This window comes from Anabrus simplex, chromosome 1, assembly GCF_040414725.1.
Source record: "Anabrus simplex isolate iqAnaSimp1 chromosome 1, ASM4041472v1, whole genome shotgun sequence".
NCBI lineage: Eukaryota > Metazoa > Arthropoda > Insecta > Orthoptera > Tettigoniidae > Anabrus > Anabrus simplex.
The window spans coordinates 707094581-707122188 of NC_090265.1; the positions used below are offsets into that span (position 1 = coordinate 707094581).

Sequence of the window (27608 nt, forward strand, 5' to 3'; positions counted from 1 at the left end):
CTTCCTACAAGCAAGAGAGGCTAGCGCGCACTAGTGACTCAGTTTTAATCGGGACGAAAGAATGAGTTTCTTAATGTGTGGTTTGCGCCCTATTAACATAATTTTTGTGTGTAATTTCGTTGGAGTTGTAAGCCATGTGTTTTTTGTAGCGGTTCTCTACTTTTCCCTGTGTCAAAGTTGTATGTTAATAATGTATGAGACATACCGTACCGATCTGTTTTGTATGTGGTAGCTTCTCGTATTTCAGCGCCTTTTTGTTCATTTCTACTTCATAATTTTAGTGAGTTGAATGTATTTCAGGGAGTTGTGTCGATGACAGTTTTTGGTATTTTCTCGTCACGTTATGGCCAAAGAACATAACAAACGTTATTCCAGGTGTTCAGAGATACCTATAAAATTATATTTCCGTTCATTTTACTGTCTAATAACGGAAACTATTATGTGTTTTGTTGCGTGTGTCGGTGTGATATAAATGCAGTGGAACCTTGATATCTTGAATCACCTTGGGAGATAAATTTTATTTCGAAGTATTGAAATTTCGAGATATAGAGAATACCGTTTCTGAGCATGTATGGCACATAATTGAATCGTATGTATCTATAGGCTTTTACTGAATACATTATTTTTAACAGTACTGTACTTAAAAAATATACAAATAAACTCTATTTTACGGCATCACTTTAATTATAACACTTACTATAGTAATGTTTTAGAAAACAAGATACAATACATACAGTAGTGAAACAAGAAAGATAGCTCCATTGTCACCTTTGGAAAAAAAAATCAGTTCTGTTTTTTGCGGTTAACTTTTCCTCCCTTCATGTTGAAACTTCTCTCAGTACCACGCAGCCGAGTTTCGCTTGTCATCTGCGACTTCTGGGCTTGCTTTCGGACGTGACCGGTAAATAATTGATGCCCGAGAAACAGCGAGGCTTTGCTGATTTTCGGATCAGTAGAAGTTCGAGTTTTTCGGTTCCCGTCATTAGTTCCCAGCTTCACTGAAACCCTTTCTTTACTTATTAACTGTTCCTCGCAAACCACAATGCCATATTGCACAGTTAATGTTGAACAAAATTTGAGTTACAGAGTATTTTTTGCTTCAAGGGAGAAAATGTTTGCATTGAGAAATCGAGAAATTTGTGTCATCAAATTTCGAGTGATAGAGAAATAAATACACGTGAAGAATAGGACAAACGGCCGGAAAATTTAAGTTACTTCGAGATACTGAAAATTCGAGTAATGGAGGTTCGAGATATCGAGGTTCGACTGTATTATTATTTGTATGTATCTGTCATAAATGATGATTAGGTACTTTTTCTTGTAACCATTTTTATGTTTTTAGTTTAAGATTTTAAATGTAATGGTCAGTTCACATTGTAACTGTAGATATGTATGCCTTTTATCCTGTCCTTTTTTCACTTAGACCGTGGCTCAATATATGTGATGAAATCCAAGAATTAAAAAATCTTTCTATTTTTTTTTTTGTTTTGAAAAGTTGGCAGCTATGGATAGAGAACATATTTACAAGCATCTGATAGATGGTTTACAATCGAGAAGGTATCAGCTAAAGTGTTGGCAACTTAGGTATATTAAAAAACATCCTCAGAAAAAGGTTTACCAGTAACAAAAATCATATTTCCTAAGCTCTGGGTTAGTTTATAGTCTGTGAGAGTGCACTAATAAATCGATGGTAGAGCCATCTAAGAAAAGAAGATTAAATTTCTTGGGAGTTTGCAAGTTCAAGTCAGTTGGCATAGATGACCGTAGAGAAGGCACGTAGTTTAAATAGCCGGGGAAGGTGTAGCCCTGGTACAATCGTCTGTAGCAAGACCGAAACTAGTTTCAATCAAATATATGTAACTTATTTTAGGTTACAGTAGTATTGAATACATGGAAACCTCTTTAGTTTTTTTTTTTTAAGCAATAAAAATGTCGGAAGAATTTTTTTGCTGTTATTCAAATCAATGAATATCAGGTTATTGGACATCAAATTTTAGTGCTTAAAAGTTGCCTCGCCGGGCTGAGTGGCTCAGAGGGTTAAGACGCTGGCCTTCTGACCCCAACTTGGCAGATTCGATCCTGGCTCAGTCCGGTGGTATTTGAAGGTGCTCAAATACGTCACCCTCATGTCGGTAGATTTACTGGCACGTAAAAGAACTCCTGTGGGACTAAATTCTGGCACCTCGGCGTCTCCGAAAACCGTAAAAGAGTAGTTAGTGGGACGTAAAACAAATAACATTATTATTAAAAGTTGCGTCATAACATCCTGTGATGTTGGAAGGACCTCCTCATTATTAAATAAACAATCTTTTGGGCAATAGAAAAAATGCTTTTTTCTTGATAATTTAGAATATGTGGTAGTTTATTGAAAATCCAACAGAAACAAATAAAGTATGACTCAATATTTTTATGAATAATAGAAGTTGGATGAAAATATATATTGTAAATTTGTTTACTGGACCATAGTTTAGTACAAATTAACAAAACTTAAGGAATATTGAATTTTCATGACCGCATTGTAATTGAAATAGACTTTCAACCTATTAGACTGTGTTATGTACATTTAGTAAGTGTTGAAGAGGTGTTAAGTACAGAACAAAAATGGTCAATTGGACACCAGCGGATCCAAACCCACAACCTCCCGATTTTGCGTTGGTTGCTCTACCAGTTGAGCTATGGTGGCCTAGGTCATCTTTGTTCTGTTGGAAAGGATCTAAGGTAAAGGTCTGGTACTACTGCCATCACACTGCAGAGTGCGTTTAAGTCGCCCATTGAGGGCCAAATCAATGAATATTGAATTTTCACGACCGCATTATAATTGAAATCGACTTTCAACCTATTAGGTCGTGTTACATACATTTAGTACATGTTGAAGAGATGTTAAGTACAGAACATAAATGGCCAACCGGACACCAGTGGGTTCCCCTAGTGATGACTGCATGTTAAGTGTCATTTAGTGCATAATGATGGTGATATAGTAATATGAGGAAACCCATTATCAGCATATAGCTTACTCCTATGGAATAATACCAAGAGGTTTGCTCGGTGCTTAACTTTCCCATCTAAAGGATGAATCACTGTCAAGAGCATCATGTCTTCACTCCTTATGACACTGTGGAAAGGTTTTGAATTGAACTTAATATTTGTGGCACTCAGTCTAGTGATTAGGAATAGTATAACACTACTCCTCCTACCTTGCCGACCAACATTCTGATTGTGAAAAGTTGTTCCACGTACGGAACTCGAACCAGGTGAGCAGAGTGTCAGGCCGTAAAGACTTGATGCCTTAATAACATGGCCTCTGGGTGGGATATAACATAATATATAATAATGTATATTATATTAAATAAAAGTGTGTCAATATGCACATTTAATCATAATTGGTTTATTGCTCTGTCTTTAGTAATTTGCTAAAAAATATAGATTTTGAGAAAATTGGAAGTTTAACCCTCTACTGCATGAATTATTTTTTGTTCACGCTTGGTGATGAAAATTTCAAGCTTTAAACATCAACTAACATTTAATGTCTTAGATTTACCAACAATTCTCAACGGGCTAATTTCTTAATATTTGCATGTGATGTGGTTTACCATAACAGAGTATATACAGTATATGGTTTTTCGCGATGTTATGCTAAGCTTTTAACATTCAAAGACCGATCATTACTACCCCTGTTCACAAACTGTATTAACTTACATAGGTGAAGAGTTATATGTTGCCACATGACAACACTACTGTCAGATTTTTTATTGTGGACACTCGAGTTTAGGCTTTAATTACTAATGAACTGATTGGTCCATTGAAAAATAAGTTATATAAATATTTTCTTTGTTTAATTCTGCATTAGAGCATATAAGACAAACTATTTTTTATTTGTGACCGAGCTCGATAGCTGCAGTCGCTTAAGTGCGGCCAGTATCCAGTATTCGGGAGATAGTAGGTTCGAACCCCACTGTCGGCAGCCCTGAAAATAGTTTTCCGTGGTATCCCATTTTCACACCAGGCAAATGCTGGGGCTGTACCTTAATTAAGGCCACGGCCGCTTCCTTCCCACTCCTAGCCCTTCCCTGTCCCATCGTCGCCGTAAGACCTATCTGTTGATTCACAATTAAGTATTTATTTATTTTCCACCTAGTCGATACAATGATTGCTTAAGGCAACTTTTAATGGTCAAAAGTGGTACATGTTTCGGATATTATCAACATCTTCAGCCACATAACACTGTTTAGATGAAAAATATATAAAATTGACAAAGTAATGCTTTAGATGAAGTGTCCTTAAAATTAACATAAGATTGACAAGATTAAAACAAACAAATAACTCAAGAGAAAATATATAAATTATTTCTACAATAGAAAGCAGTCGTCAAGGAAACACTTGTACAATATTCCATAGAGAAATTGTCCTAATAAATATTCTTTTCTTAATAATTCATGAAAAAAGATCAATTTATAAATTAAAAATTATACAATTTATAAGTAATTATCTATTGAAGTGCGATACGGACCATGAAGCTGATTTTATGTAGACCTATCTGTGTCGGCGCGACGTAAAACCACTAGCAAAAAAAATTTTTATTTGTGGTTGTACTGAATATTGTCCGGATTTTTTTGCTTCCTGTCTAGGAACCGCTTACTTAAAAATATATACATGGAAAACTTATCTGATGGTAATGAAATTTTTATATGTTACAGCCACATGTATTTGTCATGTAACACTCAAGTCACTCTTTTTCTCAACCACCCGAAAGAAGGTTCTTATCATTTTTCTACAGCAATGTTTTCTCAATCCAGGGTGAATGTACAACAGGAAACTTGGGCGTGATTTGAAGCACTCAGTCGTGGTTATCAGAAACTACAAGCACTGTAACCATACATTGTGATACTGAATTTACGAAGTGTTATATTGATGGAAAGTTGTGTTCATGCTGGACTGTGGATTAACAGTGGGCAGGGTTATGAAATCGGGTAGAGTGTTGCCGTGTTTTAAACGCGGGGTGCAACAAATGAATTGATTATGACTGGCTCAAAATGAGAGACATTTCCAGATAATCCATCTTTCTCCTAGTGGCAGTTTTCCATTTTCTTAGCATGTGTTTTTACATTGTTTCCAGAGTTTCAAAAGTGATGAAATTGATATATCACTAAAATCCCTCTTATATTCCAACAGTTTCAGGCAGAGGCGTTTAATTCTAGGTAATGCCTTATTCATGAAAAAAAATCACGTAAATTTCCTTGTATTGTGGCCAAAGTAAAATCAAGTTGGATTTTTGAACGCCCCGGCCTCAAAAGTCTGCTTCTTTCTTGACCTGGATGATATATTTCTAATCATTTTCCTCTGAAGCGGCTCCTACTGTTTTCCCTGATGACAGTGATAATCCAAGACAATCTGCCACTTTCTGGTACACAGGGAACCTGTGTCCCCTACATTTCCCCATCACTTTGAAGGAGACAAATAGCACTCAAAACCATGGCAAGTTCGTTCTCTGACAACGGTAGTCTGAGGCATCTTGAAGCCATGTGGCTAACATGCAGAACACAAGCAGACTGCGTGGGGTGAGGGTATGTAGCACGGCAACCCTGCACCCAGTTTCACCACCCCGCACGGTGTTATTCGCACGGTCCAGCACGCATAAAACTTCCCATCAATATAACTTTACATAAATTCAATATCATACTGTATAGTTACTGTGGTTATAGTTTCTGATATCCATGACTTAGTGCTTCATAACAAACCCAAGTTTCCTCTTGTACGTTATCCTGGGCTGAGAAAAAGTTATTTTAGAAAAATGATTAGAACTTGCTTTGGGGTGGTTGAAAAACATTGTAACTTAAGTATTGCACTACGAATACATGTGACTATAATGTGTAAAAATTGCACTAGTATCAGATAAGTAGTTTTCCATGTATGTATTTTTAAGTGATCGGTTCCTAGAGAAGCCAAAAACCCGGACACTATTTACTACATCTACAAATAAAAAAGAACTAATGAACTTCAAAAACAATTTGTTTTTGATGCTCTAATGTGGAATTAAACAAGGGAAATATTGATATAACTTGTTTTGAAATAGGGCTATCAGTTCATTTTTAATTAATGCCTAAACTTTAGTATCCATAATTAAAAAATGCGACAGTGTGCAGTAAAGGATTAAAAAATGTATTGCCAGTCAAAAAATGTTCCTCCTCTACTGTAGACTTAATTCAAAGAAATGGAATCCCAGTTTGTTGGCTGAGTAGCTCAGATGGTAGTGTGGTTTTCTGAGCCAAACTTGATGGGTTCTATCCTTGCTTAAGCTGTGGTATTTGAAGGTACTTAAATCCCTTAGTTGGTAGATTTACTGGCATACTATAGAACTCATGCAGGGCAAAATCCCAGTACCTCAGCATCTCTGAAAACCATGAAAATAGTTGGTTGTTGAACCAATATTGACAACGCGAGATCTTTATCTTCTCTCAACTGAGTGACTTGGCCATGCGGTTAGGGTCGCGCAGCAATGAGCTTACCGAGCTCGATAGCTGCAGTCGCTTAAGTGCGGCTAGTATCGAGTAATCGGGAGATCGTGGGTTCGAACCCCACTGTCGGCAGCCTTGAAGATGGTTTTCCGTGGTTTCCCATTTTCACACCAGGCAAATGCCGGGGCTGTACCTTAAGGCCACGGCCACTTCCTTCCAATTCCTAGGCCTTTCCTATCCCATCGTCGCCATAAGACCTATCTGTGTCGGTGCGACGTAAAGCAAATAGCAAAAAAAAAAAAAAGCAATGAGCTTAAATTCGGGTGATAGTGGGTTCGAGTTTCATTGTCGGCAGCCATGAAGATGTTTTTTCCATGGTTTCTCATTTTCACACCAGACAAATGCTGAGGCTGTACCTTAATTAAGGCCACGTTCACTTCACACTCCTAATCCCTTCCTATCCCATTGTTGCCATAAAACCTATCTGTGTCGAGGCGACATAAAGCAAATTGTAAAAAAGTTATCTCCTCCTCCAAAGTATTAACTACTGAAAGTTTACAACCATTTGTCCCTGAGTGAATTCTCAATTATCCCCCTTCTCCATAATGCATTACCCCTGTGGGTGGGACATGTAGATGAAGAATACACCCACAGTATACCCTGCCTGTTGTAAGAGGCGACTAAAAGGGGCGACCAAGAGATGATTGTATTAGAACCATGAAACTACTTGTGATTAATACCCCCACGTGGGGAACACAATGGGTCGCTTTTACTTGCGCATAGTACTACTCTGTTAGATACCAAATAAGTTTGTGATTAGTAGCACGCAGGAGCACCGTGCGGTCAGTCCCCCCCCCCCCACTTAGAGTGCACTGTCGGCTTTTACAGTACCTGTGATTAGTACCACTATATGAGCGACACCATAGTTCTGGCTTGCCTATGATTAGTACCCACTATGTGAGGAACACCATGAGATAGTAGGAGTCCCTGTGGTTAGTACACATGTGAACACCTTAGGTTTGCGTTGCCTGTAAATGGCACCGCAATGTGTGAAACACCATAGGTCCATATTACATGTGTGAATTTCATTACCTATGAGTAGTACCATGATGTGTGGAATTCCATGAGTCTACCGCACCATGACAAATCCCATGGTTCTACTTTCCTAGCGATAAGTACCATTATGAGGGGCCAATGACTTGGACTTTGGACCCCTTTAGACTGCAAACATCATTGATTCAATATTGTGCTTTAGAAGAAGTCCCTTGGTCAGTAATAGTATTGTTTTACGTCTGTTTCTATGAATGTGAGGCACTGTGGGTCGGATCCACTGATTGTTCTCCGTCCATTCATTCTTCGTCCTAACGTTTTGAATTCTGGTCAGTGGAGGATTGTGGACTTTTAATTTGTCATTACATTTCTTCTAATTTTGTACCATTAGGGGCTGATGACCTAGATGTTAGGCCCCTTTAAAAAACAAGCATCATCATCACCATCATAATTAGAGCCCTGCACAGATACAGATACCCATGGATTTATCCGCGGATATCCGTGAATTTAGTGTCTTGGCAGATACAAACTGTATTGCATTGCGGATAATTTTTCTGATAATTTCTAAATAATGACATTAGTTGACTCACTCAGGTATACTCTTGTTTTTGCTTGTGGTTAGGCGCCCCTTGACATTAATATGGGAGAATGGTGTTATATAAAGAGCCTTGAAACCACAACACGTAAATGTGACCCAACCCTAACTGCCTCCTGCTCGCAGTCAATGGAAGGAAGGAACAAAGATCAGTACGTCGGTAGTTGTCGCAAGAGAAAATCCCTCATAAACCTGCGACTGTAGGAGTTCTGGTGCCAGGTTTCAGGCCTATTATTATGTTAACAGTTCTATGTGTGTGTAATATACTGTAGTTAAACATTTAAATTATCCGCTGATAACCATTTTGCGGATGCGGATATTACTTTGTATATCCGCGCAGGGCTCTAATCATAATCCACTAATAAAACTTAGAATAACAACAATGGTATTGGTCTTAAAAACTACTTTTAGACTGAGTGCTCACTGGTGGGATATGATAAAATACAATTATCCTGTGGCGAAAGTTTTGTTGCAGCAACATTCTCGTTCTCACTGGAGTAATACCATAAGTGACAAAAGAAGGTTCTCGGTGTACCCAACCATACGAGTTGGCCATACGGTTAGGGTCGTGTAGCATTCGGGAGATAGTGGGTTTAAATCCCACCATTGACTGCCCTAAAGATGGTTTTCTGTGATTTCCCATTTTCACACCAGGCTTTATCTTAATTAAATTCATGGCCACTACCTTACCAACCTTGCATCACCAAAAACGTATGTGTTAGTGCGATGTTAAAACACCTGCAAGAAGAAATCTTCTGACAACTGTCTGAGCGTGAAGAGAAATTGAAATTTCATGAATTCCATAGGATGAGCTCACACATTTTCCAATTTTTGAGGAATGTTATTTCAGCTCTGTTGCAGAGTGGGGATGCAAATTTCAGACTCGTTATTTCACCAACTGAGAAATCACTTCTTTTACTAAGGTAGTGAATACAGTTGTGACAGGGGTTATTTTGTAACAGACCTCTAAATTATTACAGATAGAAACTTCAATGTATAATATCTTTAAGCAAAAAGGACACCAGTACAATTATTTTGAATATGAACACATGTCATTGCTGTGTGTTCTTGTATTCCCATCATGTTACAGGGTACCAGCTTTCTGGAAAAATCAGGGAAAGGATAGGGAAATAAAAATGCAGAAAATATACAGGGAAATCACTCGTCACGTCAAAATTAAGCTTTTGATCTAAGACTTGACCCAAACGGAATGATAAGAGAGACCAATACGTAGACACAACGCAAGACATTCACAGCGAGGAAGGAAAGTGAATTAAATGAAAAAGATTGACATACTTGTGCTAACCACTCGCAATACACTAGGCGTGCAATGTGTCTAGTAGTCCATTAATTTGACTGTGGTGTAGCCCTTCCTTTCCAATTTATCGATAACGTAATTACAGGTCTGTAATTTGATAGCAAAATTAAATGTTCGTAGATAATAACTTCCCCGGTTAATTTGTAATTACCTTGTTCTTGAAATCCTCCCTGATATTCACCATTTCTCTAACCATATTGGCTCTCCACATTGGCCTGTATAATCCCAGACAGAACTTTTTATGCTGTTGGCAAGAGCGATATTCCCTGGTAGTTGTTGGCATCACTTCATTCGCCTTGTGCAGTGGGTGTATTGGAGCTGTCTTCCAGTCATCAAGTATCTTGCCAATCTCCTACCAGTCAACCAGGATCTGATGTATGACCTCTGCGATCGTAGTTCCACTTGCTTTAAGTGCTTCCACAATGGTGCCATCTTCCCCGGGTGTCTTATTATTCTTGAGGCAGTTGATGGTAGTTATTTGCTGAAGTGTAGGTGATTCAGATGGGAGGCGACATCTACTTTGTCTACTACAGGTAGTCTTTCTTTGGGCTCTTGGCAGTTGAGTAACTGGTCGAAGTAGTCTGCCAGAAGTTGCACGTTCCCACGGTTACAGGTAACCACCTTCCCTTCTGGGTTCTTGAAGTGAAGGCATGGTGGATTATACCCTGAGAGCTCCTCATTGAAAGCCGGTAGAAGTTTCTGGTGTTGTACTATCTGAATTCTTCATCCAACTTTTCTAGCCTTGACCGATCAATAACATCTCTTCACGCGCTTAATGGTCTTACTTGACAGTTTTTGTACCTCTGTAAAATCCTCCCAGTCTTCCTGTCGCTTAGTCAAATTCCACTTCATCCAGGGTATAGCTTGCTCGGCGACTGCGTGGTCGTACTCAGTATTCCACCATCTGTGACATTGCTTCCTTCGAGGTTGTCCGAGATTATACAAGGTCTTGCATACCGTGGAATTCAGTTTCGTCTCTCTTTGCAAGATGCCAGTTGCAGAACGTTCTTTACTATCATGGAGGAACTTGGAATCACTCCCGCGTGGGGCTGTTTAGAGGGTACTTGTTGCTTAGGTAGTAATCTGGTCATTATTTGGGTGAAGAAATGGTCGGAGTTGATGTTCTATCCTTTATGAACTCTCACGTTCATGATCTCTTTCCTGTTCCTTGCACTGAATGCAACATGGTGAAATGAACCAATAGCAGGGTTCGGTGACTGCCAGGTGGTCGGGTACTTCGGTTTTTTAGGAGAAACTGTGGACATGATCCTCATCTGATGCAACTTACACAGCTCTGTTACGCGCTTGCTGTTGGTGTTTGTGCGTGTATGCGCTGTATAAGGTCCCACTATGTATCTGTACCTTCGTTCTTTCCCCAGTTGGGCATAAAAGTCTAGCCTCTGCCAGAAGATTTGGGTATTCTCAGGATTCTTCTTGATAGTAGGAGCATGTGTGTGTATGAATAATAATATGTATTAAACAGTTTTTTGTGTATAGTATTGACAAGGCAGATCATATTATCTCCAGTTTTTCATTGTAGTAAGATTGTCATTTTGATAGATGTCGCTAGCGTGTTGCTGTGTTATCAGCATGCACCTGCTTTGCCACTTCAGTACACTTGTATCCTTGCGATCCGTATCACATTCATATCACAGCAAGTATCGCATTGCTTACTGTGCCATCTATTGCATCGTGCCAGTGTGCACTCCACCTTAAGGTTTTCGGAGATGTTGAATTGATGGAATTTTGTTCTGCAGGGGATCTTTTACATGCCAGTAAATCTGACACAAAGTTGGCATTTCTACCACCCTCAAATACCACTGTACTGAGCCAGGATAAAACCTGCCGTGTTGAGCTCAGAAGGCCAGTGCTCTATTGTCTGAGCTACTCAGCCTGACAGTAACTCAGAGCAGGGGTAAGTATAAATGTATACATATTTCCATCAAGTAGGCTGGTGTCTGCAGACTTTTAAAGCTAATTTTGCATGAACTGTTCCTTAACATGCTCCTTTTCCACCTCTTTACAGGAACAGGCCAAAGCACGCAAGAAAGTATTGAAAAAGGAGAATTGCCAATTAGGTTCAGATAAGAATATTTCTACTCAACGTGTAGTTTCGGGCAAGAAGAAGACCACCACAAAACGACTACTATTGTCGGAAGATATTAGGTCCCCAAAAATGTCCAAGAGAAAGACAGTAGAGAACAGTGGAGTAGAGATGCCCTCCATAAAAAGCAATAAGAGTACAATTCATAGGTCTTGTTCAGAACTGCATGACAGAGGTAATGATTCAGTTGAAGGTAGCAGGAAAAGAAGATCCAAAAAGCATTTGGGAGAGTCTCAAAGTCCTGGTAAAGAATTTCAAAGCATCAACAATGCTGCTGGTGGGAACTCTGTAAGGATTAGCAGGAAGAGTGCAAAGAAAGCTTGTCTTTGGCTGCAAGAAGCTTGTAAAGATATCTCCAAAGTATCAGAATTCACTTCATCACAGTCCCATAATTTGTGTACAAAAGAAATCAACATCATTAATATGACTGATCTAAAAAAAGTGACTGAATTTGTGAGTGAAATACGATTTTTAATTAAGTGTTCTACTAAAAATTTACTTTTAGTTAGTAAGAATTTGAAGTCAACATATGATGCCTGGTTGAGGAAGCAGTTGAACAGGGCGACTACCGAAGATCAAAAGATGATGGTGGAGGATAGCAAACCTGAAATGAAGAGAATAGAATCTATAAGAGAAGAAAGCATTGCTGTAAAACAAGAGAAGGGCAGATCCTCAGTTGCGAGCTGTGTCAACATGGAAACTATGAATGGAAGTGTTGATGTGGAGGTCACTAGTAAAACAAAGACTTCAAAGGCATACAAAAAGGAGGTAAATAGCAGTGGCAATAGTGAAAGTATGGCAGGACCAGTAGGTAAGACTAATGTGGAGGATTGCAGTAAGTGTGATACAGTGTTGCCAAATTGCAAGTGTTATCAGATGGAGGTGGATGATGAAACTGTTCAGACAGTGGAACATGATATTGCATGTAATCATCATGAGTTGCAGACAAAGTCCAAAGATACGGCAGAGAAGATATTGAGGAGTAGTAATGTTCTGTCCAATGATAGGGCAGGAGAGATGTTGGAGAGTGATGATGTTTTGTCCAAAGATAAGGCAGGGAAGATACTGGGGAGTGGTGATGTATTGTCCAAAGATAAGGCAGGGAAGATACTGGAGAGTGATGATGTTCTGCCCAGAGATGGGGCAGGAAAGGTATCGCAGAGTGGTGGTGTTCTGTCTGGAGACAGAGCAGGGGAGATTTTGGAGAGTTGTGATGGTGTGTCCAGAGATAGAATAGAAAATAATTTTGAAAGTGGTGATCTTTCCAAAGATAGCATAGAGGAGAAATTTGAAAGTGATGATGTACTTTCCAAAGACAGAGTAGAAAGGAAATTGGAAAAAACTGATGTTCTATCCAAAGATGAAGCAAATAAGAAGTTGGAGAGCGGTGATGTTCTGTCCAAAGATGATGCAGGGAAGATAGTGGGGAGTGGTGATGTTCAGTCCAAAGAAAAATCAGGTAAGAAATCAGAAAGTAGTGATGTGTCCAAAGATAAAGTAGGTAAGAAACTGAAGAGTAGTGACATTCTGTCCAAAGATAAATTATGTAAGAAACTGAAGAGTAGTGATGTTCTGTCCAAAGGTAGGGCAGGGAAGAGATTGGAAAGTGGTAATGATCTATCCAGAGATAAAGCCAAGAAGAAATTGAGAAGAGTGATTGTTCTATCTAAAGATAAAAGAGAGAAAAAATTGGGAAGTGATGATGTTCCATGCAAAGAAAGGGTAGAGCAGAAATTGGAGTGTGGTGATGTTTTGTCCAAAGATAAGGCAGGGAAGATATTGGAGAGCAGTAATGTTTTGCCCCAAGATCAGTTGGGGAACATATTGGAAAGCGGTAATGTTTTGTCCAAAGATCAGTTGGGGGACATATTGGAGAGTGGTAATGTTTTATCCGATGATAAGGCAGGGAAGATGTCAGAGGGAGGTGATATTCCATCCAAAGATGATGCAGGGAAGATATTGGGGAGTGGTGATGTTCTGTCCAAAGATGAGGCATGGAAGATGTCAGAGGGAGATGATGTTCCATCCAAAGATGATCCAGGGAAGATATTGGGGAGTGGTGATGTTCTGTCCAAAGATAAGGCAGGGAAGATGTTAGAGGGAGGTGATGTTCCATTCAAAGATGATGCAGGAAAAATATTGGAGAGTAGTGGTAATCTTTTTGAGAAGCAGGACAATCAAGATGATGTGATAAAGGCTACGAACAAATATAGAGTTAAGAAAAACAAGAACTGTCCTTTTATTGAACAAAATACTGAACATTCATTGGCAGATAAGGGTCAATATGAGAGTTGTATGATGGCAAATGCTAGTCAAGGTGATGTAGGAATTAAGGGAACGATAGATAGCATTGATGATACAGAAACAGGGAAGTTGAAAGTTTCACTAAAAGATAAAGTGATGGATGGTGAAATAGGTTGGTGTAGGAGTGTGGAAGTAATGGGTTCTGTTCAAGATTGTGTAAATTCTGATGCAGAAACAGTGAAATTCAATGTGTCTCCGAAAGATAGTAGATCAGAAAGTGTTAAGTTTGTGAATGATGCAAAAATTGAGAAAGAATTGCAAGAAAAATCATTTCAAGATGCTCAAGTGCTAGAAGATAAGAAACCATATACGAATTCCCTTTCACATTCAGATGGTTTCCCTAAGGAGGAAGGAAAGAACTGTCCTTGTGTTGAACAAAATACTGAACATTCATTGGCAGATGAGGGTGAAGTGATAGTAGAACATGGGAGTGATATTATGACGAGTGCTAGTCAAGGTGATGTAGGAAATAAGGGAACGATAGATAGCGTTGATGATACAGAAATAGCGAAGTTGAAAGTTTCACTAAAAGATAAATCCATAGATAGTGAAACAGATTGGTGTAAGAGTGTGGCAGCAATGAGTTCTGTTCAAGATTGTGGAGATTCTGATGCAGAAACAGTGAAATTCGATGTTTCTCTTAAATGTAGTAGATCAGACAGTGATATGTTTTTTAAGGATGCAAAAATTGAGAAAGAACTTCAAGAAAAATCATTTCAAGTTGCACAAGTGCTAGAAGATAAGAAACCATATACTAATTCTCTTCCACATTCAGATGTTTGCCCTGAGAAGGGAAAACCAAACATTGATCCACCCTTAAGTACTATAGGTGGTTGTGATGCAATTAAAAATGACCCGAAAAGAGTATCTGCTGAATATATTGAAGACGCTCTAACAGCAAGGGTAGCATTGCTGGAGGACAGTTCTGATGAGCTCAGTGAAAGTTCTGTGATTTTTAGTGGTAAGAAGAGATGGAGAGTTAAAAGTACAGCTGAGGAAAGGAAGAAAGGGGATAATTTTTTTCAGAAAATAAAAAGAAGAAGAATGGACAATACAAATGATAATAGTACACTAGATGATACAGGGAAGATGTTGAAGTGTGGTGGTGATCTGTGTGAGAAGCTGGACAATCAAGGAGATGTGATAAAGATTATGAATAAATATAGAGTTGAAGAGAACAGTTATTTTATTGAGCAAAATAATGAAGGTAGAGGTGAAGTGATAGTAGAACATGAGAGTGGTATTATGACAAGTGCTAGTCAAGGTGATGTGGAAATTAAGGGAACGATAGATAGCATTGATGATACAAAAGCAGGGAAGTTGAATGTTTCACTAAAAGATTTTGAGTCATCAGGTGATGATGCTGTTGAGAAATCTGCAGAACTGGTCGTGTCAGAATGTAAAGAGACTTGTCGTGACAGTTACGAGGATGAGAAGTTACATTCTGTGTATGCCGTTCTAGTAGAAAAAGTGGGTGGTGGTGATGGAGTTAAGAAGAGCTTTCCAGAGAAGAATGTCACTTCTAGAGAGATTTCCAAAGACAGTGGGAATTCTGATGTCGAAAGGACTAAAGAGGAGGAATGTGGAGCTGGTGATGCTCCAGGTAACAAGTTGGAGACTGGTTGTGATGGAAGGTGTGTATTTCTATAGCTATTCTTCAGTACGTAGGTAAGTCAGAAGATAATTTTCCCTAATTTCTGGAGGAGAACCTGAAATGGCTAAAAAATAGTAAAGCTCGTGTTGATTTTGGCACTTTACTTTTATTTCTTCATGGTAGAACCAAAATGAATTGAAATAAAATAGTTTGACGACTGACACTGGAACATTTGTCTCTAGTTGAACTAAGTGATCTTTTCGTAATTAATCACGAAACTCACTGCATTTAAAATTCAGTTGCATTGATTAGTTATAACCTAAAAAGACATTTCAAAATATGGACACAATTTATGTATTTCAGTTTGGCCATGTACAAGATATTCTGACACAACCGTCATCACCGTCATTTTCCAACTCCAGTTTCCCGGCTGTGGTGTACAAGCGCTCGCCATTTCTTCATGTCTGCAAATATCTTCTATTCCAGGATATCTTCCCATTTGAGACCTCTCTCCTCCACATTTGATTTTGCTGTATCTATCCAGCATGTCCTTGGCTTTCACCTTGGTCTTTATCCTTGGGCAGTAAGGTCAGAGTGTTTCCTGGCAAGTCTCTCGCTCTTCTGACACAATAATAATAATAACATAAAAAGAGAGATATTCACTGCTTACAAGCTACGCAATAATTAATAATAAACATATTAACATTCTACAGGTGCCACATAAATATCACTAGTGCTACAACCTAGGAATCCGTTATGAAAGAATCATGAATAGAAATAATATCTGATCTGCTTGAATGCCATTGATATGAAGATATTTTTACTAGAAAGTTTCATGATAAATATTTCAGAACATTTGGAAAAAATGTTTGGGGCTGCTGTGGGATCCATTTTCCATTTCACTTAGATTTTTTTTTTTTTTTTTTAACTCAAGAAACTGTCACATTTTTAGATTTAAAGTTTGGCTACAAAATGCAGGTCACGGAAGTAATCTTATCACTCAGTGACAGGTCTCAGAAGAGTTGGATCCTTTGGTGGTAAAAAGAAATATAATTTTTAATTTGACTCTTTAATGTAACCCAGCTTGCAACCCAGGTCATAGCAAATTGTAGGCATATTCATGTGCAGTAGTTACTTGAACTGTGAGCCTAAGTGTACGTCCTACTTCTCCTGTAAGAGAATATCTTATATTTTTCACTTTTCAATTCACAGAAAGATAAAACCAGTTATTTTGCAAATTTACTAATACAGAAAAAGAATATTCATAAACACACTGCAGCTTTAGGCCAACAATCGCTTTCCTTACTTTTGTGGTGGCAGTAGCACTGTAGGCAGCAGAGAACATTCACACCCTGCTTGTTAACATGTGATTCAGTGAGAGTCGTCACACTGGTCATCTCTGTTCGTTCTGGTGTTACCAAATTTGTTTTCTATGTACAGTTTACCTTTCCTTACTGATGTCCCTCAGTTCCTCATCCAAGACAAAAATCCTCAGAAATCCTGTGTCTGCTATTGTGATTTCTCTATTTTTCCATACCATGTCATTATCCAATCTGCCTTGGATGACAAGGCAGGCCCTCTGCATCCCCAACAGTCTTCAACACAGGTTTCAGGTCTCTCCCACTGAGCACAGACTGTTACATTTCTGCTTGTGATTTGACTACCCCTGCAAGTACCTCCGATTTTTAACGTTCAACGAATATAGTTGTCAAGGCCATTGTATCCCCAGCTGGCATTAAAGTGAGTGGAAGGTCTTTGAAACACAGTCTTGCCACACCTTCCAAGTTTGCAGCTCTACTCTCTTGTACCTAAAGCAGTAATATGTGTTTTAACTCTAGCCCTTTTAGGGTTTTACATAACTTGTGTTTTAAATTATTGTAGAAGCCCAGTTTTTAAAGATGCGTCTAGAAACAGATGCCTTACTGCAGAATTGAGCATTCAAGATGGCAATAACCTGCTACTGAAAGCTATTGATAGCTTTCAAGTGATTTAAGGGACAAAAGCAAGTGACCCAGTACAACTCAAAGGCTGCTGGCTGAGGTTCCAATGACAATGGCAACAATGGGTAAGGACTGTGGCTGTCGTACCCTTGTGTTTGTTAACCACTATATTTTGTTTACTTCATGTCTTAAAATTGGCAGCAATATTCACTTGGTATGCATGCCTTTTGTTCACTGTGGCTGACTGGTACATTAAAGAACTTCTGCAGGACAAAATTCTGGCATATTGACATCTCTGAAAACAGTAGTTAATGGGACGTAAAACCAATATTATTATTGTTAACATTGCATAACACTATCCTCCACCACAATAACACGCAGTTACCTACACATGGCAGATGCCGCCCACCCTCATCGGAGGGTCTGCCTTACAAGGGCTGCACCCAGCTAGAAATAGCCACAAAAATTTGTTGTTGTTATTATTATTATTATTATTATTATTATTGTTATTGTTATTGTTGTTGTTGTTGTTAACATTGATACTTTCATGGCCTGTACTTGTACACTTATGGGCTTATGCCATGTCAAGAAATCAAGGTGAAACATTGCTCCACGTCTTGAGAAAAAAATCTTGACTGTTCATGAGGAAGTCTTCTCCAATAATGAAAGTTTGAATTTAGACGTTAGTAATAGAAGTGTAGGTGGTATGTTGGTTTGTCAGCAGATGGCTCACCATACGTGGTACAGTGCCAGCATTTGAAGTGGAAGCTGACAGCACCGCCAGAATCTGTCTGGGATGTCAAACATGCCTCCATTGGACTCGCATCAAGGAACACCAAAGAAATATCCATCTCAACCAGCCAGACAAATCAGCAATAGCTGAGCACGCCCTATCGTCGGGTCATGATGTTGTGTTCCAAGATGTTCAAGCTCTTACCCACACTAGACACTACAGGTCCAGGGTTATATGGGAAGCTGTGGAAACATGTAGAAATCCTAATAATTTCAACAGGGACACTGGCTGTCAGTTAAGTAATATGTGGTTGCCAGCCATTAAGGATTTACGTAGGTAGTCCTCTTCCATGTCCTTTCACTATTCTTATTTTGTTTCAGTGTTTTCCAAATTCGTATGTTTCTCATCACCAGATGTTTCATTCCAGTCTTGTTTCAGTCATCTTTCATATGCGTGTACACTAGTTATACCCCACCTCTCAGACCAATTCTTATGGTGCCATCAGCTTCCGCTTCGAATACTAGCACTGTACCGCATACGGTGAGCCATCTGGTGACAAATAAATGTACGACTTACACTTCTATTTCTAATGTCTAAATTCAAACTTTCATTACTGGAGAAGTCTTCCTCGTGAACAGTCGAGATTTCCTTCTGAAGATGTGGAGCAATGTTCTCTGCGAAACGTAAAGAATTTCACATTGATTTCTTGACACAGCATAAGCCCAAAATCCCATATCATGTCTACGATGTTGTTGTTGTTGTTGTTGTTGTTGTTGTTGTTGTTGTTGTTGTTGTTGTTGTTGTTGTTGTTGTTGTTGTTGTTGTTGTTGTTGTTGTTGTTGTTGTTGTTGTTGTTGTTGTTGTTTATTAATTCATTCATTTATTCATTCCTTATTTCACTAGAAACTGTGAAGTGTCTGAAATACTTCAGAGTAAGTATGAGGATCATCCTCTGTCAGAGCTTTCAGTATATCATGTGGTCCCTCTCATTGCAGGTATTGCACACTAAATAAAAGTATTGTGCTAGGAAACAGTTGTCTAGCCTGATAGGAAAAGGATAAAGCAGATAGATGATGATAGGTGGAAATATATGCAAGGAAACTATGTTCAAATAAATGGGCTGTGTGGCTCAGATGGTTGAGGCACAGGCATTTGCTTGGCAGGGTCGATTCTGGCTCAGTCTGGTGGTATTTGAAGGTGCTTGAATATGTCGGTTTCGTGTCGGTAGATTCACCGACATGTAAAAGAACTCCTGCGGGACAATTTTCTGACATCTCACTGTCTCCGACAACCCCCAAAAGTAGTTAGTGAGACGTTAAAACAATATCATCATCATCATCATATATTCAAATACACATCCACCTATTCAGTATAGTGGTCAGCTGTTCTGTTTAATTTTACATTAGAATTAGTAATATGACACACAGACATACCATTATTAAAACCAATCTTGCTGTTTGCATCTAAAATGAAGATAAAAATCTCATTCTTTGTGATGTTCTTTTTTTTAAAAAAAGGCAGGAGCTTCAATTGTGATGTAAAATCAAGGCTAAAATGTTCCCTTGTTATGGTGAACATCACCATTATTACATAACATTGCATATTGGGTCTTCAGTTGTGAAGATTGTTATTTGAAAAATCCAGACAAATTTTTAATAATAATCTGAAAAGAAAGGAAACAGAAAGAAATATGGAGCAGAAATGTAAAAAGAGAAATATTAAGAAAAGTTGAATAATTCAAAATCTGCTTCCTGATTCTCTTCATGGCTCAAAGAGTGTGTTTTGACATCTATACGAGTGTTAGCATGTGTTCACCTTAAGATGGCCTTTTCGGAGGGGAGTGGAGAAGAAGGGTCGATGGCAACTCGCTTGCTTTTAATTGAGAATTGATTATTATAGCTCGTCAAACAAAATATTGGGCTTTTCCAGAATTTAATTTAGATTGTAGTTTGTATTTTCTCGTTGATCAAAATTAATACGCTAATTTTCTATATTCTTACAAATAAAACTCAAACTCAGTCTGTTTTATTACTCTAATTTATTCAGGATGACCCAATAAATGCACACACATATACACACAAATAGTTCTAATCAGCCATGAATGACCACACTTACCAATTGCTGTCTATTTACAAGTCTCTCTTCCGTATACACACCAGGAAGTTCCGGTCGGTTGGAATTATCTGGAGACGGCTATAATCCTTACTTTCACTTTTCCAAGTCTGGTCCCCTCATACAGCAGCTGTGTGTAGACACTGGATCTGAAGACAGGGCTACGGGCCACTCAACACACTATGACTGTTCTTTGGTTCAATTCCAGATACAGTCCAGTAATTCAGTCACATGCAGTGAACAACTGAACAGCAACAGCTCAACAGTATTCATTATGTCCATGTGTTTTAAATGTCTTTGTACTCGGTTAATTTTAACTTGTATTCTTGATGTCAGCTAATGATGATCTAAACAAGGATCAAAACATGTTCTAATTTAAAATTAAATTAAATTGAGTATTTATTTTAACTGAATAATTGAACACAGTATTGAATAGGTGAATGTATATTTGAATAAAGTTTCCTTGTGGAAATTTCTTGATTTTAATATTCTAATTCAATATAGAACAAAAAATGAAATTCATCTGTTGTAATATTTGGAGATTTGATGCTAATGAGGGTGAGATAAACGTTTGTTGTGCTTTGCATTCTAATGTCAGATTTGAAAGCACCGGGCAAGTTGGCTGTGCGGATAGGAGCGCGCAGCTGTGAGTTTGCATCCAGGAGATAGTGGGTTCGAATGCCACTTTCGGCAGCCCTGAAGTTGGTTTTCCGTGGTTTCCCATTTTCACACCTGGCAAATGCTGGGGCTGTACCTTAAGGCCACGGCCGCTTCCTTCCCATTCCTAGACCTTTCCTATCCTATCATTGCCATAAGACCTATCTGTATCTGTGTCGGTACGACGTAAAACAAATAGCAAAAAAAAAAAAAAAACAGGAAAAAAAATTTGAAAGCCCTTTAGTGAATTGTACAACAGCAAAGTGCTCTTCATATCCTGGAGTGTTTTGAAGTTTGTCACACCAAATCCTCATTTTTAAGCACCATTATTGGTAAGTACAAATCCTCTGCATGCCAAATTAAAAAACAGATTGATTATATTGTACGACAAACTTGAACCCCTCAGATGCTTGAAAATTCTAGTAACTACTCCCCAATGTTATAGATGTTGATTCCCATAGGGAATCTGAAATATTTGTTCCGAATGAGTAAATTTATAATACCAATATAAATGGTCCGTTATTGGACATTATAAATTTTCCAGCTAACTCATTCATGGTTGCCAGCGTTTCACCCCCGTGTGCTGGGCTGGGCTCATGAGTTGGTACTACACCCTTCCACCTACAATTAATTCATCAATCTTTTCAAGAACGGGGGTTAATTGCGTAAATCATGTACGGTGGTAGGTAGTATATGTTCCAGCTAGCTACTCAGGGTAAAAATATATCAACTTAATCCATAAAAATCTGTTCATGTAATCGCAGGTTCCATTGAAGAGTAAAGATATCCGCATATTAATCATTCAACCCCCCAAAATCAAGCAATTAACCATGATATCGCTCTTATCATATCAAAGATTATTACTATTAGCACTTATGCTACCTTATGGCTACATATTATTACCTATTCTCAGAAAGAAAACGCAGAAATTGTCCTGAATCTAGTTTATTAGCATGCTAATATGATATCAAATAAAATAAAATTGAATTAAGGGGTGTAGAGAAAAGAAAATGAAGTTATGTTACATATTGAATACATAAATTATTTCCATTGACATAGTTGAAACTGGATATACTGTAACCTTTCATTCATAACTTGTCATTATTACTTTGTTGAATCATCTCGGTTCATCATTTTTGCATAAAAGTAATTCATGGGGCAAATGAGGATTTATTCTTTATTTCAGGAGGGAGTAGGGTTTCTTCATATTTAGTTTGTTTGGATTTTTGTATTAACTTTTTCGAGATACGAGATAATAAGTTTCCTGAGTATGCTTTCTAAATGTCATCACACTTTAAATTACTATGTCTACAAGAATACCAAGTAAATATTGTCATATTCATTCGTACATGCCAGTAGAAATCACATATTTTATCAGTAAGTGCCATTAATAGAATAACCGATCAGTTCAAACTATGAAAATCGTGCTGTGCGATTACATATTTATTTGCTACTGTAATTAAGATAAACTCTTATATCATTTACTGCTGTGCCAATACTGCGTTGTAATTCAATTGACCAATCTACATTCACATTGTGAAACATTTGTTCTGTAAGGCGATGTTCCTTCGTATCCCAATATCTACTCCATAAAGCATGTGAGATTCAATTAACCTAGCATAATTTCTCATGTTATATTACCAATCAAACATTAATCACCTGGACTGTATCTCTATATTCATATAAACATGACCTAACCTCGCTGCTTGCGTCTTATTTATCATACAATAACCGTAACTAACACACAAATCCGTAACTTCATCTTCAAACCATTGCTCACACAATGAATAATTAATATTCTCCAATACTATCTTTACTTCATAATTCTCATATATCTCTTCTTCCAGACTCATCTGCATATATAAATTCTCATCTCATTTCTTCTAAACAACCTCTTTGTTACGGTTTACTAGTCCATCGACGACAAATTCTTCTTATTAACTGCGAATTCCCAATATTTAATCCATTTCTTCTTATAATACAGTCATAATTACCATGTCTGCCGATCTGGTCTCTGCAATATCCAGGTTTTACTCTGTAATTCACAGACTCTCTTCCTGACCTCGCCTAGTTTAACGCTAAATGAAGGGTCGGGGGGAAAAAACCAGGTAAGTCACTTTTTCATCGAAATTGAGATATTGTTACAGTCCGCTTCAGAGTGATCATGCGCATCTATTCAGAGGTCGGAAATGGAAAAAAAGCAGGCGAGTCAGGAGAAATTAGCACTCAAAGTTTCGCTGTTAGGGGAAAGAACTAGGGAAGTCAAGCATAAAAGTTGCTTTTTCTCAAGATGTACAAATATTAACTCTCCTGCTTTTTTCCCCTGACCCTTCAAATGATCTTTCTGAGTAGATTGGTACATAAACATCGATATTCACATTCCATATATGCTTACAATAACCTAAAATCATCTTACGAGCACGGTATAACTATTACTCAAATTGGCACATGCTTGCAGTTAACTTCTTAAAATCTAGCACTGTCATTCACATACTGGCACATATAATTTATTTGTAGGCAATTCTGCACTCCTACTATTATATTTCAACAACTACAAATAACTTTGAACTGGTAATTTGGAAACTTATTACTTATCTTGTCTCGATTGGGTCAACTGCTGGCTCCTTCTCACTTCTTATGCCATCTCTGAGCACTCAGCCTTGGTTTCCATATACTTCACAGCTGGGCATCAGTCTCGGCAATCTGGGTTGAGTCAAAGCATCTCAGGTAGTCCTCCTTCACCAGTTTAAGCGTGTTTCATCATATCTCCGGTGTCCATGCATTAAGAAGACAACATTATTTGGGCAGAATACATAGTTAGATATTCCATTTTAAGCTTTCTAGGACGTATAAATGGCTATTGGTATTTCTTAATACTCAAAAGTTGTGCTCTAAATATATATATATATCTCCAATAAAGCTTGTTCTCGTTAAATATATCGTCTAATGAATGTTGACTAGAGCTTCTGATTAATATCTCTGCAGTTTTTGACGGTATCCGGCCACTTATTATAATGTAACTGGCCCTTTCTTCTCAATCTTTTACTGATCCGTAGCTTTCCTTAACTTAAATACTTTGAAACGAAAGTGTATACGTTTTCCACTCATCTCGGCTTATTTTTGCAGGTGTCATTAACTAAATTCTTCGCTCGAATGTATATTATCTCTCGGCTTTGTCCTAGTACGTTGTTAATATTCTTCTTAACTCGCAGTAAAATTACTAATCTCTTAAATGTGATCTTCTCTTACAAAGTAGTTAAGAATAGAATGAATTCAATTATTTTTTCAGGACCATAGTTGTTCTATCTAAGAAACTCTTTTCTTTCTTGCCGGTCTTTATAAGTCTCTGCCTTCTAATTACAATCAACATACCACATGGATACACTTCATATATATTTGCGCTGTCTGAAGCTGCTCCGCGCGATTTTATCTGCTACGTCTCCATGCTAATGATCATCTCAACTGTAGCGTAATGGTGCAGTACCTAGCACACCTACCAAGATGCATGGCTAGTGCATACCATGGAGGTCACTGCGTGGGCTGATTGGAGCCACCGGCAGTGCCAATGCACTATGAGAGACTGGCTGGCATTGACGGAAGTGGTATGTTCATTCGTCACCAGATGGCTCACCGTATGCAGTACAGCGGTAGCATTCGAAGCGGAAGCTGACGACACCATCAGAATCGTTCTGAGAGGGAGTTACTACAGATGTACACATTGTGAAGGTATGTCATTGACGCAGGCCTGGAATGAAACATTTTGTGATAAGAAACGTACATATTTGGAAACCACCAAAACGAAATAACAATAGTGAATGGACAGGGAAGGGAACAACCTACTTAAATCCTTAATGGCTGGCAACCACGTATTACTTCTTGATGCAGAAATTGGAATATGATCACTGTCAGTTTGTCAATGGATGTGAAGCAATAAAATAAGCAGGGATCTCTCTCACCTTCCTGAAGCCTAAATTTCTGAAGATAACCATAAACACTTTCAGCAGGATAGAGGGAAATCTGAGGAGTCAAGTAGAACCAAGAAGCTTCCAGGAGATCGTGCCAGAGAATAGGGGCAGCGTAAGAAAGAAGAGGCATCCGCACAGCGGGTCATACAGTCCAGCACTCCTCTGTGCCTGTGGACTGGGAGTCAGCTATAGATGATGAACCAGTTTCTGGGACCTCACACAGACTATCTCTGACCACCAGCAGTTCATGGAGGAGGACCAGGTCCGAATGGAGGAGGTGTGTTCGGCAGAAATGTTTCAACCGTATATGAAATGCTCCCACGAAAATGATATTCAGTAAATACTATTGTTAATCTACTCTGATTACATAGACGATAAGTGTCCTGCGAAAAACGTGCATTCATAGGTGCAAAAATTCAACGAAAACAGAATGTGATGAATGGTAGTTTTATTCCACAACCTGTCAAGATGGATGAGACATGAGTGGTGTTTTTCAATCCTGAAACCAAGGAGTTGAGAAGAGTAATGGAGTGGCCCTTAGCCAGGCCAAACGGGACCACTCCTTGAAAGCGGCATCCATATTGTTCGGCTCCACAGCCGGCTGGGGAGCAGTGTGAGCTAGTTGCTAGTCATAAGTTTGTATTCACCCAGTGAGTTACCTGTGACATGTTGCCTAATGGAGTTGTATATCATAGGACTTTGTGTGTATGGTTACAACAATAGAAGTGACAGGAACAGACAACCCGGCATTGCTTTTCATCGGCAAGTTTTTCTTCTCGTAGGCTAGTATGTATCAAACGTAGACCTGCATGTTTGTTTGTTTTTTTCTCTTGGAGAGAACTTCATTGTTTTAAAATATGGATTTATGTAGATTCCTTAAGAACCTAGGCCATTGCGCCCTGTGGACGAAGGCAGTTAAGTGGAAAAGTCGACACCTGTTGTTCATAGCGTTATTTGTATGGAGCACTTTAGCCCTGACAAAGTGAATAATACATACTTATCCAGGTTGGGACAGAGAAATTGCCTTCCCGAACGTATTCCCTGCCTACCCAAGCTACTTACAGGCACGAGGCTGACGTATTTGAGCACCTTCAAATACCACTGGACTCAGCCAGCTAATTGTTCATAAAACGAGCTTCCACTTGAGTTAAATGAAATGATAACATTTTCTACATATTCTTCCACATTATCCTCTTTTTCCCAAGTGTCATTAATTATATATTTGGTGTAGTTAACAAATTTCTTCCAGTCCTCCACACTTACATGGTTTACAGCTTCCAAAAGCAGTTTTTCAATTTCCACAAGTTAAAAAAGTGTGTTGTTGGTAGTGACATCATCTTTAAGTTGACCCCAAAGCAGTTCAGTTGCATTAAAATGGCAGTGGAGGAGGGGGGGTCACTTTATGCCCATTTCTCTTGGCTCTGTCATCCATGTAAACCAGTACCTGGGGCTTGTTTTGCTGTACAAGATGCATTTGTTCTCCTTTTAGCATGTTATCATTGACAGAAATGTTGTGATCCTTCAGCCATTTGATTAAATCACATTTCTTATCAGTAGGGCTCGGATCGATATGCTCGATAAAATCTCCAGATATGCTCGAAAACCATGTGTTATATGCTCGAAAAACCCATTATATGCTCTATCGATATGCTCGAAAAACACCGTTAAAAACTATAGAAAGGAAAGTGAAACGAAAAAACCAATAACATATCCTTATATACGAGCTTTATTTTCTAATTGTATGTATGATACACTGCGATATACTCGCATTCAAGTATATATATGAGAAGTTTTCTTGTAAAAGTTACAGTTTAAAAGTTCACTCACAAGATCAGAATTAGGCCAGTCAGTGAAGTAGATCTGCATTGCTCTGTACAACAAGAATTTTTTCTATGTTTTCAGTTTTGAATTATTTTCTTAAATCAGTCAATAAAAGTTTCAATGATGAGAACGTCTTTCTACGTCAACTGACACGAGAGGTAAATACTTGAATGATGCTGCTATTTGTGCAGAGTTGTTCGAAAAATCCTCTGACGGTTCAGACTCGCCACGCAGCATCCTCTCCAAGTCCAACGCTGCACTCTAACCAGGATTTTGAGCCAGCACAAACTCCAACTTTTGTTTCACGGTTTTCCGAGTCTCTCCAGGGCACGAGTCGGCTTCTTGGATAACTCCTTGTATTGTAGTGACCACTTCAACCAACTCCATCCCTCGCGATTCCAACTTTAGGAGGCCTCACAAATGACGCTCATGTAGGCTTTTAGGAAAGTCAGGGATGGCATCAAGCCCTTCATTTTAAAAGCAGCCTTAGCTTTCGCGATGTACTTGCTGTCCGCCTCATCAGACGTATTGATCACCTGGAAAAAATATAAATGAAAAACATTAGCCGAGGAGAATAACTGAGAAAATTACAAAATTAGGCGCCGTATGATGGAGTAAAGATAAAAGATATGAAAAGAATGATAGAGAAACCTTGAAAATGAGAAGATTTTAAACATTTCAACTCGTCTTACCTCTTCAATTGCCCTATGATTTTCAGCGTAATACAAGGCAGCCAAGATCCAAGTTCCCCATTGCGTCAATATGGGCTCGGGAGGTAAAGGGCGCTCTGGAAGCATCGTCTTGAAGGCGCGGAATCGAGAAGGAGCCTTGACGAAAATTTTCTTCACTGAGGAAATGACGCTAGACGATTTTTCGCGCAGCTCCTCAGCAACTCTGTGCATTGCATGAGCAAGACAAGTAACATGTAACATCTTTGGGTAGAGAAGCTTGAGGCTCTTTCCA

The 27608-nt window shown here is 38.5% G+C and overlaps 2 protein-coding genes across 2 annotated transcripts in view; both read left to right on the top strand.

Moving 5' to 3' along the window:
* Nucleotides 1–11581, top strand: part of LOC136887200 (transcriptional regulator ATRX-like) — a 199284-nt gene extending 187703 nt beyond the window's left edge. The window contains exons 8-9 of the mRNA XM_068230347.1: nt 11442–11493; nt 11538–11581. Coding sequence (XP_068086448.1) covers nt 11442–11493; nt 11538–11581 — 96 coding nt within the window. The remainder of the gene's footprint in view (nt 1–11441; nt 11494–11537) is intronic.
* LOC136857367 (titin homolog) overlaps nt 11576–27608 on the top strand; it is a 61239-nt gene continuing 45206 nt past the window's right edge. Inside the window, exon 1 of the mRNA XM_067135991.2 lies at nt 11576–15457. Coding sequence (XP_066992092.2) covers nt 11592–15457 — 3866 coding nt within the window. The 5' untranslated portion in view covers nt 11576–11591. The remainder of the gene's footprint in view (nt 15458–27608) is intronic.